At 38.4% G+C, this 19,096-nt stretch overlaps 1 protein-coding gene across 32 annotated transcripts in view; it reads left to right on the top strand.

The window, feature by feature from the left end:
* MAP4K4 (mitogen-activated protein kinase kinase kinase kinase 4) overlaps positions 1–17,885 on the top strand; it is a 192,504-nt gene extending 174,619 nt beyond the window's left edge. For 23 of the 32 annotated variants that reach the window (XM_080814791.1, XM_080814787.1, XM_080814797.1 and 20 more), the window contains 7 exons: positions 446–589; positions 6,963–7,097; positions 9,506–9,606; positions 11,845–11,994; positions 12,557–12,716; positions 15,080–15,219; positions 17,543–17,885. In XM_080814791.1, coding sequence (XP_080670917.1) covers positions 446–589; positions 6,963–7,097; positions 9,506–9,606; positions 11,845–11,994; positions 12,557–12,716; positions 15,080–15,219; positions 17,543–17,626 — 914 coding nt within the window. In that variant the 3' untranslated portion in view covers positions 17,627–17,885. Of the gene's footprint in view, positions 1–445; positions 590–6,962; positions 7,098–9,505; positions 9,607–11,844; positions 12,019–12,556; positions 12,717–15,079; positions 15,220–17,542 lie in introns of all 32 variants that reach the window. The other 9 variants (XM_080814799.1, XM_080814790.1, XM_080814786.1 and 6 more) reach the window with 1 other exon arrangement.
* Positions 17,886–19,096: the final 1,211 nt, after the last annotated feature.

The following is a 19,096-nucleotide window of genomic DNA, read 5'->3' as shown; positions in this document are numbered from 1 at the left end:
TTTGAGGTGGCTGTTTATAGCTTGTGCCAGAAGTTTGCCAGTGAAAATAAAGACAGACAGATACAGGAAACACGAAGAGGTCATTGTATCCGACAGAGATTTGTTCAACCGTCTCATGTGGCTAATGAGATGTAGAATCTGTAACACCAAGGAGATGGTGAGCTCAAAACATTCAGGGGAAACTGGTGAATTATGCAGGAGGTTGAGGGGATGTGGTGTGTGTGTTTTCTCTCGCATCCTTTTTTAGACTGTGGTGATTTGTTTTTCTTCTGTGGTGATTTGTTGTCATTTGGTCACTTTAACTGCTGACTATTCCAAGCATTTTTGTGTGTGTGTAATTAAGGAAACTACTCTTTCCCAGATAGGTGGTGTTATCCTTTCCATACAACCAGACTGTTTGCTAAGCACAGCGTAAAATTCGTATCTTTCTGTGTCCTTGAAACAGGAGTGAATTTGTTAGTGGGTACAGAAAGTGGCCTGATGCTGCTGGACAGAAGTGGCCAAGGAAAGGTATATCCTCTGATTAACCGAAGACGATTTCAGCAGATGGATGTCCTTGAAGGCTTGAATGTCTTGGTGACAATATCTGGTAAGTGTTCATTTAGTAAAGCACTAAACTTCCATTAGCTTTTTTTTTTTTTTTTAGATCACAAGTAGGCAGAGAGAGAGGGGGAAGCAGGCTTCCTGCTGAGCAGAGAGCCCGATGCGGGGCTCGATCCCAGGACCCCGAGATCATGACCTGAGCTGAAGGCAGAGGCTTAACCCGCTGAGCCACCCAGGCGCCCCAACTTTTTTTTTTTTTTTTTTAAGATTTTATTTATTTATTTGAGAGAGAGTGTGAGCTAGAGAGGGCATAAGCAGGGGTGGGGGCAGAGGGAGAAGGAGAAGCAGAAGCAGGCTCCCCATTGAGCAGGGAGCCGGATGCAGAGTTTGATCCCAGCACCCTGGGATCCTGACCTGAGCCAAAGGCAGATGCTTAACCAACTGAGCCACCCAGATGCTCCTAGCTTATTTTTTGAAGTAATGGCTAAATGAGGTACAACCATATAGCATGGTTTTACAATAAGGTGATAGAAAAATGTATTCAGATGTGACTGACAAGTACGCAGTGGATCTGTTGCTCCTCTAAAGAGCAGTGTGGAGAAGCACAGAGATATGCACTGTCTAGTAGACCCCTCCCCTGGGAGCGCTCTTGGCCCTGGTGCTTGTGTGGCTCAACACGGCTTCTCCAGCATGTAGGTCTGTACCCACTTTCACCCACAGGACTTTGCTTCATGCAGAAGGCATTGTGCTCTGCCACGATGGTAAAAAGTACCATGTTATGTTTTCTTACATCAGTTAACACTTTTCTTTTTCTTTCTAAAAGAAAGTATTTTTTTTTCATTTATGTAATATAGGTTCATTCTAGAAAATAAGAAACTAGTGCAGAAAAGCAAGTAGGAGAAATGAAATGTAAAGTCATCCAGAGATACTTTTATCTATTGACTCTTCAGTTTCAACTTCTCATCTTTAAGCATATACACCTCAATGTAGACTGAAGGGGGGGAAATCTGGATAGAAATGGTTATGCAACATTTCAAACATTTGAAAATAATAATGAGAGAATAACTACATATAATGACACCCACATACTGATGCGTTACTTCTAACAGGTGTTAAATACTTACTCTTGTACCTGCGTTTAGCATCCCCTGCCCCATCTAGCTGCCATGCTACCCACTGTCCTGAAGTGAGGGTGTATCTTACTCATTCAGGTTTGTCCAGATCATGTGACTTGCTCTTTCCATGTCATTAAACCTTTCCCCAGGATACCTTTTTTACGTGGCTATAGAGTGTTTCTTTGCGTAGATACTCTAAAATTTATTTACTTCTGTTAGAAGCCTTTTAGTTTATCCCTTTTTTCCCCCTCTCATGTTAACATTTTTCACATACATCTTGTAGCTTACTTAACCATTGTGTATATATATCCATGTTGCATAAATAATAATTTGTATTATTGTTGGAGTCAAGAGTATGCAAAATTGAAACACTTTAAATAGGTCTTATAATAACCAGCAGCAACTTTGATTTAATACTTGCTAACTCAGCTTCTTCTATTTGTCTATGTGTAACATTTCTCAGAGTTATTTTAGTTTTCAAATGGGCTTTTGGTTCTAAGTGAAGGAACCTTTGTTAAAATGCAGTTATTTCTCCATCCATCTCACACTTCAATGAGAAAACAACCATTTATAACTTGAGTGTTGATGGGGAGTAGGTTTAAAATTAGAGGAAGAATAAATCTGCTGCTAAAAGTGATTTAAACTTCATTTTGTGATCCAGTGAACAAAATGATTTATGGGGATCACTGATCAGCTGACACCAGTAATAATTTTTTGGTCTACTTTTCTGTATTCTTGTCTCTTTTGTAATGGTTTCTACAATCATGAAAGTAATACATGTTAATTGTAGGAAGCTTCGAAAATAGAAAAAACTTAGGAAGAATAAAACAAAATACTACCCCATCTCAAAGACAACTCTTGTTGACTTTTTTTTTTATATTTCTTCCTCATTTTTAAAAAGATTTTATTTACATAATAGAGAGAAAGAGGAACAGCATGAGAGAAAGAAAGAAAGAGCAGGAGCGTAAGCAGGAGGAAGGGCAGAGGAAGAGGGGAAAGCAGGCTCCCTGCTGAGTGGACCCTGGGATCATGACCTGAGCCCAAAGAGATGCTTAACTGACTGAGCGACCCAGGTGCCCCTCCTCCTTCTCATTTCTATAAATATTTATCACAATATGGGAATGAAACACTATATACATAAAGCTACGTGGTTTTTGTTTCATTTAACATTTTATTGAATATTTTCCCATATTCAAAAAGTCTTCAAAACTTAAAAATATTAAAGTATAAGATGTAATAAAGTATAATTATAAGTACATACAGCTCAATGAATTGTCACAACCATCCTAGGATGGTTAAAATCCATTCACCTGCCCTGGTGGAAATGCAGCAATCCCAAGTAGCCCAGAAGCTCCCCTGCAGTACCACTCTGCTGCCTCCCAGTCCTTGCCCACCCTGGTCCCCACAGGGAAGTACTGTCCTTTAAAATTATACCTTAGATTGGTTTTACCTTTTCTGAAGTGAATTGATATAAAATGGTAAAACAGTAAGCATTCTTTTGTGTCTGGCTGTGTTTTTTTTATAAGAGCATCTTTAGGTTTACAGAAAAGCTGAACAGGAAATACAATTCCCATATTACCCCCCACTTCCAGTTTTTCCTATTATCTGCATTCGTGTAGTACATTTATTGTTAGTTGATGAACCAGCATTGACAGTATTATTAACCAAAGTCTGTAGTTTATACTGAGGTTCATTCATTGTGTTGTACAGTTTAGTAGGTTCTGACAAACACCTAATTATCTACCATTACAGACTAATTTCACTGCCCTAAAAATCCCCCATACTCTACCTATTCATCTCTCCCACAAAGTCCTTGGCAACAACTGATTTTTTTTTTTTTTTTAACTAACTATATAACCTCCAGAATGGCATATTTGGAATCATAGAGTATATAGCCTTTTCAGACTGGCCTCTTTCTTTAGCAATATATATATTTAAAGTTCTTCCGTGTCTTTTCATGACTTGATGGTATATTTCTTTTTATTGCTGAATAATCTGTTGTGTGGATGTGCCACTTTGTTTATCCAGTCACTTATTTAAAGACCTCTTGGTTGCTTCCACATTTTAGCAATTAGGAATAAAGCTGCTATAAATATCTGTGGACAGCTTTTTGCATAGATGTGAGGTTTCAACTCATGTGTTTAGTTAAATACCTAGGAGCGTGATTGCTGGAACGTAAGATAAGATAACATTTAGCTTTGTAAGAAATAGCCAGCCTGTCTTCTGAAGCAGCTGTATCATTTTGAGTTCCTACAGGCCACAGATGAGAGTCCCTTTTGGTCCACAACCACATCAGTGTTTGATGTTAATGGTGCTTTGGATTAGTGTATTAGTGAGTCATTATTGTTTTAATTGTTAATCCCCTGATGACGTGATGTTGAGTATCTTTTCACCTGTTGGTCATCTTTAGTGAGGTATCTGTTAAGGTCATTTGTCTATTTTATAATTGGGTTGTTTTTCTTACTGTTGAGTTTTAAGAGTTCTTTTTATATTTTGGATGCAAGTCCTTTAGTTTTGCAAATATTTTTTCCCCCAGTTTGTGGCTTATCTGTCCATTCTCTTAACAGTGTCTTCTGCAGAACAGAAGTTTTTAATTTTAATGAGATCTAACGTACCAGTTTTGTTCTTTCATGGATCATGCTTTTGGTGTTGTATCTAAAAAGTCATTCCCAAATCCAAGGAGACTGTCCCTAGATTTTCTTCTATATTATCCTCTAGAAGATTTATGGTTTTGCATTTCATATTTAGGTCTATGATCCATTTTGAGTTGATCTTTGTGAAAGATTCAAAGTCTATAAATTCATTATTTTTGTATGTGGATGTTCAATTGGTCTAGCAATGATTGTTGAGAAGACCAATGTTTTTCCATTGAATTGCCTTGTTCCTTTGTCAAAGATTAGCCCATTATATTTGTGTGGATCTATTTCTGGGCTCTCTGTTTTGTTCCATTGATCTGTTTTTCTTTTTGCTAATACCTATTGTCTTGATTATTGTAGCTTTATAGTAAATCTTGAAGTCACATAGTATCAGTCTTCCAAAGTTGTTCTTTTTCAATATTGTATTGACTGCTCTGGCTCTAGCCTTTCCATATAAACTTTGGAGTCAGTTTATCAATACGTATTAAATAACTTGATAGGATTTTGATTGAGATTACACCGATTCCTTAGATGAGTAGAACTGATACTGTAGCAATATTGTGTTTTATCCATGACCACTGAATGTATCTCCAGCTGTTTAGATCTCTTTTAATTTCTTTCTTCAGAATTTTGTTAGTTTTACTCATAGAGATCTTTTGTACGGCTATTTTGTTAGACTTATAATTAAGTATATCCTTTTTTGTCTTTAGTGCTTTTTTTTAAGGATTTATTTATTTTTTTAGAGAGAGAGAGAGAGTGGGGAGGGGTAGGGGAAGAGGGAGGGAATTCCAAGCAAACTCTGTCCAGCGTGGAGCCTGACACAGGTTGACACAGCCTGACAACCTTGAAATCATGACCTGAGCAAAAATCAAGAGTAAGCCACTTAGGCGACTGAGCCACTCAGGCCACCCCTGTTTTTAGTGCTTCTGCATAGATGGTGCTGTGTTTTCAATTTCAGGTTTCCAATTGCTTATTGCAAGTATATAGGAAAGCACTTGACTTAATATATGAACCTTGTAGCTTGCAACTGTACTATAATCATTTTATTAGTTACAGGATTTTTTTTTAAACCAGTTCTTTGGTATTTTCTACTTACATAATCCTGTATTTCTTCCTTCCCATTTTGTATACCTTTTATTTCCTTTGTCCTATTTCATTAACTAAGACATCTGATGTTTAGGAGTGGTAAGTGAAGGCACCCTTCCCTCATTCCTAAAGAGGAAAGTATCTAGTCTCTCACCTTTAAGTATGGTATTCGTCATAAGTTTTTTTGTACTTGTTCTTTAGCAAATTGAAGCAGTTACCCCTCTATTTCTGTTTGCTGTGAGTTTTTGATCAGGAAGTGGATGTTGGGTTTTGTCAGCTGTTTTTTCTACATCTCTTGATATGATCATATGATTTTTCTTAAGCTTGTTAGTATGTTTAGTTTCTTCTATTTAGCATCAGTTTGTTGTTGCTCATAGAGCTATTTTGTTCCATTTTATTTCTGTGTATGACTACCACAATTTATTCATTCTACTCTTGATACATGTTTGTGTTTACTGTCCACAGCTCTTAGGAGCAATGCTGCTATGAACATTCTCATTTGGGGGCTCATACACACACATTTTTATTGGAGAAATTACTGGATCATAAGTAGGGTATGCATATATCCTACTTTACTAGATAATGTCAGACTTTTCAGAATGGTTCTAACAGTTTACAACACTAGTTTCTGAATTTCTAGTTACTCCACACCCTCCCTACTTTCAGTACTGTTGTTGTTGGTTTTTTAGTACTGCTGTTCTTTTTAATTCTAGACACCCTGATAGATGTGTGAAATTATGTATCATTATGGTTTTAATATGCATTCACTAATTGACTATTGAGAGCAAGTACCTTTTTCATGTACTATGAGATAACTTCTTTTGCCTGTTGCAGTCAATTGCCCACTTTTTCTATTGCGTTTTCTCTCTTCTAAATGATTTATAGGTTGTGAGTCCTCTGTCAGTTATGTAAGTCGCACACATCTCCAGGTTATGGTTTGCTTTTTGCTGGATCTGAGTCCCTGCCTAGGGTGATTTATTTAATCTTTCTATGCTGTCTAGTGGGACATAATAGCTACTTCAGAGAGTTTTGAGAATCAAAGGACATTATGCATGTGAAAACACCTTATAAGTTCTATTGGTTGTATTGCTGTGCAGGTGTTTATTACTTTATGGTTTATAGATACTGACTGTTTACGTAAGTGTAAGTTCTTTATTCTCTTAAATTCTTTTCTTTTGGGGTGCCTGAGTGGCTTAGTTGGTTAAGCATCTGACTGTTGATTTCAGCTAAAGTCATGATCTCAGGGTCGTGAGCTCAAGCCCTGCATTAGGCTCCGCACCAGGCATGGAGCATGCTTAGGGTTCTCTCTCCCTCTCTGCCCTCCATGTTGTCCTCTCAGTGTGTCTCTGTCTCTTTCAAATAAATAAATAAAATCTTTCCTTCTAACTCAGGCCTATGCTTGATAATAATTCTATAGGTTAGTCCATCTGAATAGCTTAAATTGAGGTTCTAGTAAAACACATAGAGGTGGTTTCCTTAGAAGGATATTTATTGTTCATTGACATTTCTTTGCCTACTATTGTTATTAATGATGATATCTACTTTGAATATGCATGTAAAATATTTATATTTGTTTTACTAGGCAAAAAGGATAAGTTACGTGTCTACTATTTGTCCTGGTTAAGAAACAAAATACTTCACAATGATCCAGAAGTTGAAAAGAAACAGGGTTGGACAACTGTGGGAGATTTGGAAGGATGTGTACACTATAAAGTTGGTAAGTTCCCGGAGGGTCATGGGGGTTTTGTTTTGCAGGGTTTAGTTAGTGTTGTTTCTGATCCCCCAGCTCATTTCCGCAATTATGTTTTCTAAGGCATCTTCTAAACCTGAAGTGTCATCTAGACTTATAGTGTACCTTTTAGCATAACACCATTCATTCCTGCTGCTCACTCTTTCCTCACAGTTCATCTTGTAAGTGAGGCTTTTCACCCTTCCTCTTTGACAGTCCACATTCTTCTCCACAAGCTGTGACCACAAGAACCTCTCTCAGGAAACCTTGCCAAAGGAAGGCCAGCCAATTTGGATTCTTGCTTTGCGCTCCAGGCCTATTCTCCCATTTAGAGGACTTTGAGTCCTTGGCAGTCACTGATAGAAAGTTTGAGAGTTTGACCAAAGAGCTATGGCTTGTCGTTTTGAGTGAAATGCACTGTGCAGAGCTACTGTGCTCTTAACTACTAAATGAATCAGGCTGGCCAGCCAGTGTTTCATAGCCACTGTCTTGTGTTTTTTTTTTTTTTCCTTGCTGGCTTGCATGCTGTGGTTCTTATAAAATAAGAGCTCACAGGAATAAAACTAAAACAAATTTTTTATGTGTGAAAAAATAAAAATACTGGTACTAATGTTGGAAATAAAGGGGAAATAATGGAGCTTAGCCAAATTAAACTTTTATGGGAGAGATGATACATTATAATAGAATTTGAAATCGGAATTTGAGAAAAACAAGACATGGTCTCTATATACCTATGACTGACTAACCTAAGGGTCTGTTATATACTGATTTCTGCTGGTATGTTTTATTTTTTTCTGTTTATAAAGTATATGCTATAGTCAGTTCCTCTGCTTCCAAGAATTTTACAGTCCTTGACATTTTCTTCTTATTTGTGTACTCTGTCTACAACTCTCATATCATTGATTAATAATGATTATAGGAGCCACCCCAATATGGGAATGATTCTGTGTTACTAGAAAAGTAGTACTATCTCCTTGATTAAATCTTGGGATTGGGATTTTCTGTGTTGTGTTTATGTGAAAGAATTTTTGAGGTGTAATGAGAATCATCTAAGTCTAAATTTAATGAAACAGATCAAAACAGGTGAAATGTACATGAATAGATTATCCTGCAAGGGGAGCTAGAGGCAAATGTTTTAGACAATGCTGGGCTTTTCATTGAAACAAAACAGCAGTCCTCAGGCTGTCATTCTCACAGAATGAATCAGAACATTTTCTGAGAAAAGAGTGTGTAATACCATTCATTCATTGTCTTTGTACTTTCAGGAAATTATATTCCATTTATCAAGACCTGTGCTGTACAGTATAGTTTGCCATCAAGAAGAGGGGCTATTTAAATTAGTTAACATAAAATAAACTTTAAAATATAGTTCCTTAGTGGCACTGGTACATTCCAGGTGGCTATCATATTAACAATACACACATATAAAACCTTTTGATCAAAAAAATAACCTTTTGATCATTGTGGAAAATTTTATTGAACGGCACTGGTTTGGACAACCTCTTGTAATCACTTGTGTCTTAATATTAATGTCAATGATTTATTTGAATAGTGACAATATATGGAATTTAACAAGGAGTGTTATGAAGTTAACAAGTCATCGCTCATGTACAAAGGAATCTGTAGTAGTGTGACTTTGGGTAGCTTATAAAGAAACAGAGAGCTACATGTGTGGTCACAGGCCCTGAGAGCATCTGAGTTTTCTTTGTTTATTTGTTTTCAGTGCTGTGACCACACTTATTTTTTATTTATTTTTTTAATTTAAAAGTTGTTGGTTGATGTATAGTGCACTATTGGTTTCTGGAGTAAAAGTCAGTGGTCCATCACTAATACACAATACCCAGAGAGTGTTTGTTTTCAAGCAGAGTTACTGGGCTGCAGGAGAACCACAACAGCTATGTGAAGAAGGCATTTTCAACTAATTTCCTTTACTACTGCTCCTTTTTTACAGATCTTTTTAGGCAGAATTCAAGTAGTCACTACCTCTGTCAATCAGGAAGTGGTTCAAAGTGATATTTTACTGATAAACCACACTCTTAACCCTTTTGAAGTAATACTGAGCCCTTAAGACTTCAGAGTGGTATGGCTGATATTGTTCTTGATTGTCAAATACGTGCAATCTAAGAAGATTAGGAACATTAATGAAAGTACTCACTGATAGTAACCAGAGTATTGGAGTTGAGTCCCATACATCCCATACATTCAGGAACAGCCTGAATCATACATAAAGTATTGAAAAAGGAAACTCTGAGATTTGATCTGTCAGTATTTTTCTCCTGTTGGCCTTAATGACTCAATAGAAGGCATATTTGTAAAGTTTGCAGAAGACAACAGGATTTGGATTTCCATGTTGATTCTGACTTGTGCTTCTCTTGTTTTATTTTTGTTGTTTTCAGTAAAATATGAAAGAATCAAATTTCTGGTAATTGCTTTGAAGAGTTCTGTGGAGGTCTATGCGTGGGCACCCAAGCCATATCACAAATTTATGGCCTTTAAGGTAACAGCATCATGTGTACTTACAAGTAGCATCAGCCGTGCATGTGTAACCAAGAACCAGGGCATAAAACTCAAGTTTAAAAACTAAACAGTTAAAACTGATCATTTAAAAAAAGTGTGTAATGACATAATGTGTAACTATATTGTAAGAGAGGCCATTTCCAATGTAATAAGCTTCACTGTCAGCTTTCTGAGTCCTCAGAGTATAAGAAGGAGAAAGCTAAATATGTGGTAGGCACTTTGATTGAGATGTCAATATTGTCACAGAAGAAAGGACAAAATAACACCTTCTCTATGTAAAAAGTAGACTTTGACTTGCTACCTGAGGTCATGCATGTGTGTAAAGATTTAGATATGGTTTTTTTCTTTAAAGATTTTATTTATTTGACAGACAGAGATCACAAGTAGGCAGAGAGAGAGGAGGAAGCCAACTCCCCGCTGAGCAGAGAGCCCAACTTGGGACCCTGGGATTATGACCTGAGCCGAAGGCAGAGGCTTTAACCCACTGAGCCACCCAGGCAACCCTAGATATGTTTTTGATAACAAAAAAGTACCCAACAGTAGGCAGCTTGAAGGTATATCTCTTCAATAGAGTACTAAAAATTGCAGAAATTCTTCATAACACAAGGAATATGTACTATGCATTAAATAGAAAAAGTAAGTTTTAGGGGCGCCTGAGTGGCTCAGTGGGTTAAGCCTGTGCCTTCAGCTCAAGTCATGATCTCAGGGTCCTAGGATCGAGCCCTGCATCGGGTTCTCCGCTCAGCAGGGAGCCTGTTCCCCCCTCTCTCTCTGCCTGCCTCTCTGCCTACTTGTGATCTCTCTCTCTCTCTCGCTCTCTCTGTCAAATAAATAAAAAAAATTTTAAAAAAATCTTTAAATAGAAAAAGTAAGTTTTTGTGAATGCTCATTTTTGTTTAAGGGAAAAATCTTAGCAGTTTTCTCTGTGGGTATTTTTAGTATTTTTTTATAATTCTGGAGTATACATTAGATACAAACTTATGAAATTCTTAGTTAAAATTAGTTAAAATGATACTACTGTGACATTAGATATTACAAATAACTTGTATAGTAATATATATTAAATATTACAAATAACTTAATAACCTCATTTCTAATATTAGGCAGAAAACCTTAAGCATCCTGAGGCTGTTTTAGTGCATATCAAGAAATTAAGGATTTTTCATCCAAAATGATTCTATTCACTTATTTTTTTTTAATAGTTTTTGGTACATTTTATTAAGGGTGCACTTCAAGTATTTGGAAAATTGACATATTTAGATTGTTTATTGCTTGATTCCCCAATAAAGCAGGATAAATGGAGTTACCATATTTGCTTTAAAAATAAATCCACGGGGCACCTGGGTGGCTCAGTGGGTTAAAGCCTTTGCCTTCAGCTCAGGTCATGATCTCCGGGTCCTGGGATTGAGCCCCATGTCGGGTTCTCTGCTCAGCGGGGAGCCTGCTTCCCTCTCTCTCTGCCTGCCTCTCTGCCTACTTGTGATCTCTCTCTCTCTGTCAAATAAATAAATAAAATCTTTGAAAAAAAAAATAAAAATAAATCCACATATTACTGACTAAAAGTAATAGGTAGGAAAATTGTAGTTCTCTTCTGCGATCTGGTCTTAATATCCTTTATGTACCAAGTGTACTCTCTGAGTTGCTTTTATAAGTATATTGCTTAAGTCTGTCTTGTAAGCTGTAGGTATTGAGTCTAATGATGAACTGGGGTCACCCAGTCCATTATAGGTCATGCAGGCTCTTCTGGTACAGCGTTTCATTACTGTATCACTCTAGTCAAAAAATGAAAGTAGAAGTCTGTATGGTGACTATGATGACCTTACTAAAAATTCTAAATATGTGACTCCTACAACTCCTCCTCTTTCTCCATTGCCTGCATTTGAATAGTTGAATAGTATACTACAGAAGGTTCTGATTATTTCCCTTTAGATGTATTTGTCAGCAAGGCAAACAACAGAGTGGAATTCTTGGGCCAACTAGGGGGAATTTGCAGCATCACTTCTGGAAGAATTGTCTTCCAGATGCTGATTGACAGACAAAAAAAAATAATAAATTTAAAAAGACTTATTTTCCAGAATATTTTTGCTTATGGTTTTTGCCAGAGTGGTTTAGTAATTGAGTAACTGAGTACCTAGGGTTTGGCTTCTCTTATTTGATCCATCAGATATAAGTTCTACTCTGTCTTACTGCTGCTTCTCTCTTGGTAACTACTTTGTAGTCATTTGGAGAATTGGTACATAAGCCATTGCTGGTGGATCTCACTGTGGAGGAAGGCCAGAGGTTGAAAGTGATCTATGGATCCTGTGCTGGATTCCATGCTGTAGATGTGGATTCAGGATCCGTCTATGACATTTATCTACCAACACACGTAAGAAAGAACCCACACTCTATGGTTGGTTGACTGGCTACATTTTGTTTTGACTTTTGCTTTACTCTGCTTAATGAACTAACACAAGCAGGGATTCCTTGCTTCCCCTTGGTATGGGGGTGAGTATTTAAACAATATGCCATTTTCAATAGCTAGCTGCATGCTCTGAGACAAGTGGAAATCCATTCTCCTGGCTCTGTGAGGCCCTCCTGAAAAACTGTTAGCCCTGGCTTTGACTAACATGGGATGGATTTGGGGCAGTTGCTGGCAGGCCAGAACATCCCTGGGTTGGGAATGGTTTGCGGAACAAGATTTCTTAATGGAGTCCACAGTCCAGATATGTTTCAGGGGCTTCAGAAATGTGAACTCGTAGAGTATATGACCTGTAAAAGGTAGTCTTTGGGATATATGCTACATGGGTTTTCCGAAATTTTATTCAATTGCTATATTTATTCACCAAGAATATAAACCAGTGCATTCACCAGGACAATCTTTGGAGCACTTTTGTGGGGACAGAAATAACCACAAACCTACTTCTCTATACTTTGTTCCTCTTCTGTAGATCCAGTGTAGCATCAAACCCCATGCTATCATCATCCTCCCCAATACGGATGGCATGGAGCTTCTGGTGTGCTATGAAGATGAAGGGGTTTATGTGAATACCTATGGAAGAATTACCAAGGATGTGGTTTTGCAGTGGGGAGAGATGCCAACATCTGTAGGTAGGTATCACTCGGGAAAAGGTAGCATTCGTGAGAGTGGAAGCCTTCTCTAAAACTGCGTATATTTATCACAAGTTTTACCTATTGTTTAGAGTTTCTGGTCATTTGACAGAATGGTTAGCAATAGATGGAGAGTAAAATTGTAGACAGTGGGACTGGTTATCATCTATTTTAAAACAAAATCCAAGTAATTATTGAGCACTTTTTAAAACTCTTGTCATTTAATCCTTAAGACATCCAGGGAATAGAACAGATGTTATTGACTGATTTGTGGAAAGTAAGATGAGACAGAAAAAGGGTAAGGGACTTGTTCTTTCAATTGGCAGAGCCACAGCTTGAAACACAGTCTCTTGATCTTCCAGTGTGCGTTTAAGAAAAAAGGGGCAGAAAGGATGGTATCTGAAATTTTCAGTTTATATGCCCAGCCTCTTCTGGTTCCATTGCAGTTAGTCACTGTCTCTCTTCATCACTTCTTTCCTGCCTTCCTTATGATTGGTTTCATAAAAATATGAGCACAGAACTCTGTGCCCAGTGAGTCTCTGCTCACGATAAGCATGAACCATCTCAGGAATTCAAATTACCACTTTGCAGGATAAAATTTAAAAAGTTACAAAGGCAGAGTTCCTTAAAAACAAAAGTCATTCCTAAAATTTATATGGAACCAGAAAAGACCTCGAATAGCCAAAGGAATATTGAAAAAGAAAGCCAAAGTTGGTGGCATCACAATTCCGGACTTCAAGCTCTATTACAAAGCTGTCATCATCAAGACAGTATGGTACTGGCACAAAAACAGACACATAGATCAGTGGAACAGAATAGAGAGCCCAGAAATAGACCCTCAACTCTATGGTCAACTAATCTTCGACAAAGCAGGAAAGAATGTCCAATGGAAAAAAGACAGCCTCTTCAACAAATGTTGCTGGGAATATTGGACAGCCACATGCAGAAAAATGAAATTGGACTATTTCCTTATACCACACACGAAAATAGACTCAAAATGGATGAAGGACCTCAATGTGAGAAAGGAATCCATCAAAATCCTTGAGGAGAACGCAGGCAGCAACCTCTTTGACCTCAACTGCAGCAACTTCTTCCTAGGAACATCGCCAAAGACAACAGAAGCAAGGGCAAAAATGAACTATTGGGATTTCATCAAGATCAAAAGCTTTTGCACAGCAAAGGAAACAGTTAACAAAACCAAAAGACAACTGACAGAATGGGAGAAGATATTTGCAAACGACATATCAGATAAGGGGCTAGTATCCAAAATCTATAAAGAGCTTAGCAAACTCAACACCCAAAGAACAAATAATCCAATCCAGAAGTGAGCAGAGGACATGAACAGACATTTCTGCAAAGAAGACATGCGGATGGCCAACAGACACATGAAAAAGTGCCCCACATCACTCGGCATCAGGGAAATACAAATCAAAACCACAATGAGATACCACCTCACACCAGTCAGAATGGCTAAAATTAACAAGTCAAGAAATGACAGATGCTGGCGAGGATGCGGAGAGAGGGGAACCCTCCTACACTGCTGGTGGGAATGCAAGCTGGTGCAACCACTCTGGAAAACAGTGTGGAGGTTCCTCAAAAAACTGAAAATACAGCTACCCTATGACCCAGCGATTGCACTACTGGGTATATATCCTAAAGATACAAACGTGGTGCTCCGAAGGGGCACATACACTCGAATGTTTATAGCAGCAATGTCCACAATAGCCAAATTATGGAAAGAACCTAGATGTCCATCAACAGATGAATGGATAAAGAAGATGTGGTATATATACACAATGGAATACTATGCAGCCATCAGAAGAAATGAAATCTTGCCATTTGCGACGACATGGATGGAACTAGAGGGTATTATGCTTAGCGAAATAAGTCAATCGGAGAAAGACAACTATCATATGATCTCTTTGATATGAGGAAGTGGAGATGCAATGTGGGGGGGTTGTGGGGAGGTAGGAAAAGATAAAATGAAAAGATGGTATTGGGAGGGAGACAAACCATAAAAGACTCAATCTCAAAAAACAGACTGAGGTTTGCTGGGGGGAGGGGGGACGGGAGAGGGTGGTGGAGGTATGGACATTGGGAGGGTATGTGCTATGATGAGTGCTGTGAAATGTGTAAACCTGGCGATTCACAGACCTGTACCCCTGGGGATAAAAATACATTATATGTTTATTAAAATAAATAATTAAGAAAACAAAACAAAACAAAAAAAACACAAAAGTCATTAAATGCTAGACATTCAGGTGTGTATGTGTGTGTATTATGTGAGCTGCATCTTTTCATGGCTGTTTCCTTATCTTTAACAATTAAAATATGTTTGTGTCCCCCCCCCCCCGAAAAAAAAGCATATATTCGATCCAATCAGACGATGGGCTGGGGAGAAAAGGCCATAGAGATCCGATCTGTGGAAACTGGTCACTTGGATGGTGTGTTTATGCACAAAAGGGCTCAAAGACTAAAATTCCTATGTGAACGCAACGACAAGGTAATGGTTTCCTTACAACTTCTTTTTAGCTGCTACTAGGTTTAATAATTGTTTATTTTCCATGGAGTTTGTTGAAGCCTTTTCCTGGGGTTTTGATAGATTTTGAAATAAATTCATCAAGCAACATTTTAGTAGTGACTTTTTAGACCTGTTTATGGGGGATGGGGTATATTTTATTTTGTGTTTGCTTATAAGGGTACAAGAGATACTTACCTCCATGGGAGTCATTATGTGTTGGTTTGTTTGTGGTGGTGGTTTTTAACCCCATTAGGTGATCTGTGTGAGCTCTGTTTGGGTTTAGGGACAGGGAAGGTTAAAGCTGCTAATTTAAATGAATGGGATTCTTCTGTGATTGGAAGGAACCCCCTTGGAAATTTGGGTAGGTAAAAGTTTCCTCTCCCCTGATATGCATCAGAAAGATACCACTTGTCACAAGTCAGAAATACCTGAGCAAATCTTTTTATTATTATTATTAACATATAATGTATTATTTGCCCCCAGGGGTATAGGTCTATGAATCATCAGGCTTACGCATTTTACAGCACTCACTGTAGCACATACCCTCCCCAGTGTCCATAACCCAGCCACCCTATCCCTCCCCTCCCCAACTCCCTGCAACCCTCAGTTTGTTTCCTGAGATTAAGAGTCTCCTGTGGTTTGTCTCCCTCCTGATCCCATCTTGTTTCATTTTTTCCCTCCCTACACCCCACGGCCCCCTGCCCTGCCTCTCAAATTCCTCCTATCAGAGAGATCATATGATAATTACTTTTCTGTGATTGACTTATTTTGCTTAGCATAATACCCTCTAGTTCCATCCACGTCGTCCGCAAATGCAAGATTCTTTCCATAGTTTGGCTGTTGTGGACATTGCTGCTATCAACATTTGACGGAGTAAATCTTTATGCAGAAGCATGAGTACCTCTTACAGCTGAGATCCCAAGGCTTTAAAGCCCCACATAAAACCTTTGTTTTTCAAAACTGGCCACATCCTTGTCTTTCCAGGGGCTACTTTGTGCCTGGAAGACCCTCCCTAAGTCAGCCTTGGAGTGAAGCAGCTGGATGGCTTAGGGTGTTGTCCCATCCCACCTGCTTTGAGAAGGACATCCCGGTGGGCCTTGCCTTTACCAAGCCCAACTTTCTTTCTCATCTGTCCACCTGGATGGAAATCCTCTGACCACCTGAGGCAACCTATTGCAACCTTAGGAATTTGCCTCTTAAGAAGTTTCTACCTCTTACTTCACATTAAAATATATTATATGGCGTAGCCACTGGCCCACTGATTGACTGCTCAGATTAAATTTAAAAACTCAGCTTGACAAAAGAGCTGTAGCTCTGTCCTTGGCAGCTGGTCCTCCTGCCTAAGTACGTGCTCACTAAATAAGCTGCATCACCCCAGCCCACTTTCCTGCAATCCTATAGCTCATTTACTCATGGAGTTCACATTTTCCTAATAGCATCTCCCAAATTGTTTACCTTAAAACCCCATACAATCTCCGACTCATTCCAGGATTTTGCCAGCTTTTTAGTTTATATTTTTCTGAGCATATGTAGTATAGCCATAACTATAATATTTTTTGAACTTAGGGCATTTAGATATTTTTATTATTTATAATGTTACATCCCTTAAAGTTCATTAATAAAAGACCCAAAAGCGGGCGCCTGGATGGCTTAGTTGGTTAAGCGACTGCCTTCTGCTCAGGTCATGATCCTGGAGTCCCGGGATCGAGTCCTGCATCAGGCTTCCAGCTCAGCAGGGAGTCTGCTTCTCCCTCTGACCCTCTCCCCTCTCATGCTCTCTCTCTCACTCTCTCTCAAGTAAATAAAGTCTTAAAAAACAAAAATAAATAAAAGGCCTAAAAGTAAATTGTCATAATTTGACTATAGAGTCCTGTGAAATAACTTAATACATTTTAGGTTAGTTTTTTAAAAGAGAAAAAGCAGGTTGCTGAGGAGTTCTCTCCATTGCTCATTGTGTTTTCCAGACATATTTATCTCTAAGATGTTATTAGCAGTGGAGATAAAAAGAAATTGCTCAATTTCAGAAAAAACAATTTTTTTTCTTTTGAACTCTCACAATATGGGAGTGTGAGCCTTCTTAGTTGTAATCAAAATTGCCTCCAGAGATGATGACTACTTATATATGATAAATTGATATCATCTCAGATTTTCTTTTGGAAAGGGCCTTTGGGCTTTTAAGCTTCCTGCATTTAGAGGTGTTGAGGTGTCAGTGGCTCTAGGTTATCTGCCTGGGAACCATTGGAAGCATTGCTGGGTTGTGTTTTCATGGTAAATCTCTCACTCTCTTTTTCTCTTGCTTTTGCAGGTCTTCTTTGCCTCTGTTCGGTCTGGGGGCAGCAGTCAGGTTTATTTCATGACGTTAGGCAGGACTTCTCTTCTGAGCTGGTAGATGCAGTGCGATGAGGCTTGCTGGCCCCCAGAGTCTTCAAGATCCTGAGAACTTGGAATTCCTTGCAACTGGAGCTCAGAGCTGCACCGGTTTGGTCCAGGACAGCTGTGTTTGCAGACACCACGTGTGGGGTTTTTGTTTTGTTTTGTTTTGTTTTTGTTTCCTTTCTGCACCTCTTACCAGTTTATCCCCCTTCTCTTCTATTCCCTACTCAAAAATAAATCAAGGCTGCAATGCAGCTGGTGCTGTTCACATTCTACCATCAGGTGCTATAAGTGTTTGGGATCGAGCATCAGACCAGAAAGCAAACGCCTTTCCTTCAGCTCCAGAATTCCTTGTTTCTGAGTGACTCTGTCTTATGGGTGTCAAAGGTGGAGACTATGAACATGCCATTGGTTTTGTTGGAAACGGGCACATGGAGGTGTAATATGGTGGTCTAACGAGCAGTTTGCTGAAGCAGAGAGCAGATTTAATATAGTAACATTAACAGTGTATTTAATTGACATTTCTTTTTTGTAATGTGACAATATGTGGTCAAAGAAGAAGGTGCAGGTTTAAGAAGTTAATATTTATAAAATGTGAAAGACACAGTTACTAGGATAACTTTTGTGGGTGGGGCTTGGGAGGCAGGGTGGGGTGGGTTAAGGGGGTCCCATTTTGTTTATTTGGATTTTTTTTTTTTTTTTTTTGGCTTGGCCAAAACTGTCATTTTTCTGTGTACCAGGTTTTGCCTAAATCATGTGCAGATGGTTCTTAAAAAAAAAAAAAAGGAAAAAGAAAATGTGTGCATTTGTATAATGGCCAGAACTTTGTTGTGTGACAGTATTAGCACTGCCTCAGTTAAAGGTTTAATTTTTGTTTAAACCTAGAAGTGCGACAACAGTTTTACCACAGTCTGCACTTGCAGAGGAAAAGAAATTTTTCAACCACATGTTTATTTTTTTGCCTACCTCATTGTTTGTAATGCATTAAGAGGTGGTTTAGGTTCTGTTTCTTGGAGGAAAACATTAATGTTTAATTTAATCTTAATACCAAAACTATCAGATTGAAGTTTGACAGTTAATTTGTCACAGGTCTCAGTAGGCACAAGAGAAATTGTCCCTGAAGATGGGAAATAGCCAAATGGCTTCATCATGCTCACAGATACAGTCTGTTTTCTAAGTTCAGAGGGCAGAATGCTTCGTTTTCACCAGATGCACCGTTAGTGGTTGATGGGCAACTATGGCCTACAACATAAGAGGCCTCAATGCTCTCTGTTTGGGGTTTGGTAGCAGACAGGTGGTCATACTAGAATAGTCACACAAACTGTTCAGTGTTGCAGGAACCTTTTCTTGGGGTGGGGGAGGGGTGGTGTTTCCCTTTTCTAAAAATGCAATGCACTAAAACTATTTTAAGAATGTAGTTAATACTGCTTATTCATAAGATGGCATCTTCTTGTGTTTTAGGTGTAATATCAAAGCCCTGGCTTTT

Source organism: Martes martes (genome assembly GCF_963455335.1).
Source record: "Martes martes genome assembly, chromosome: 9".
Taxonomy (NCBI): Eukaryota; Metazoa; Chordata; class Mammalia; order Carnivora; family Mustelidae; genus Martes; species Martes martes.
Note: the sequence above shows the minus strand (reverse complement) of the source record. Positions and strands in the feature narration are given on the sequence as shown.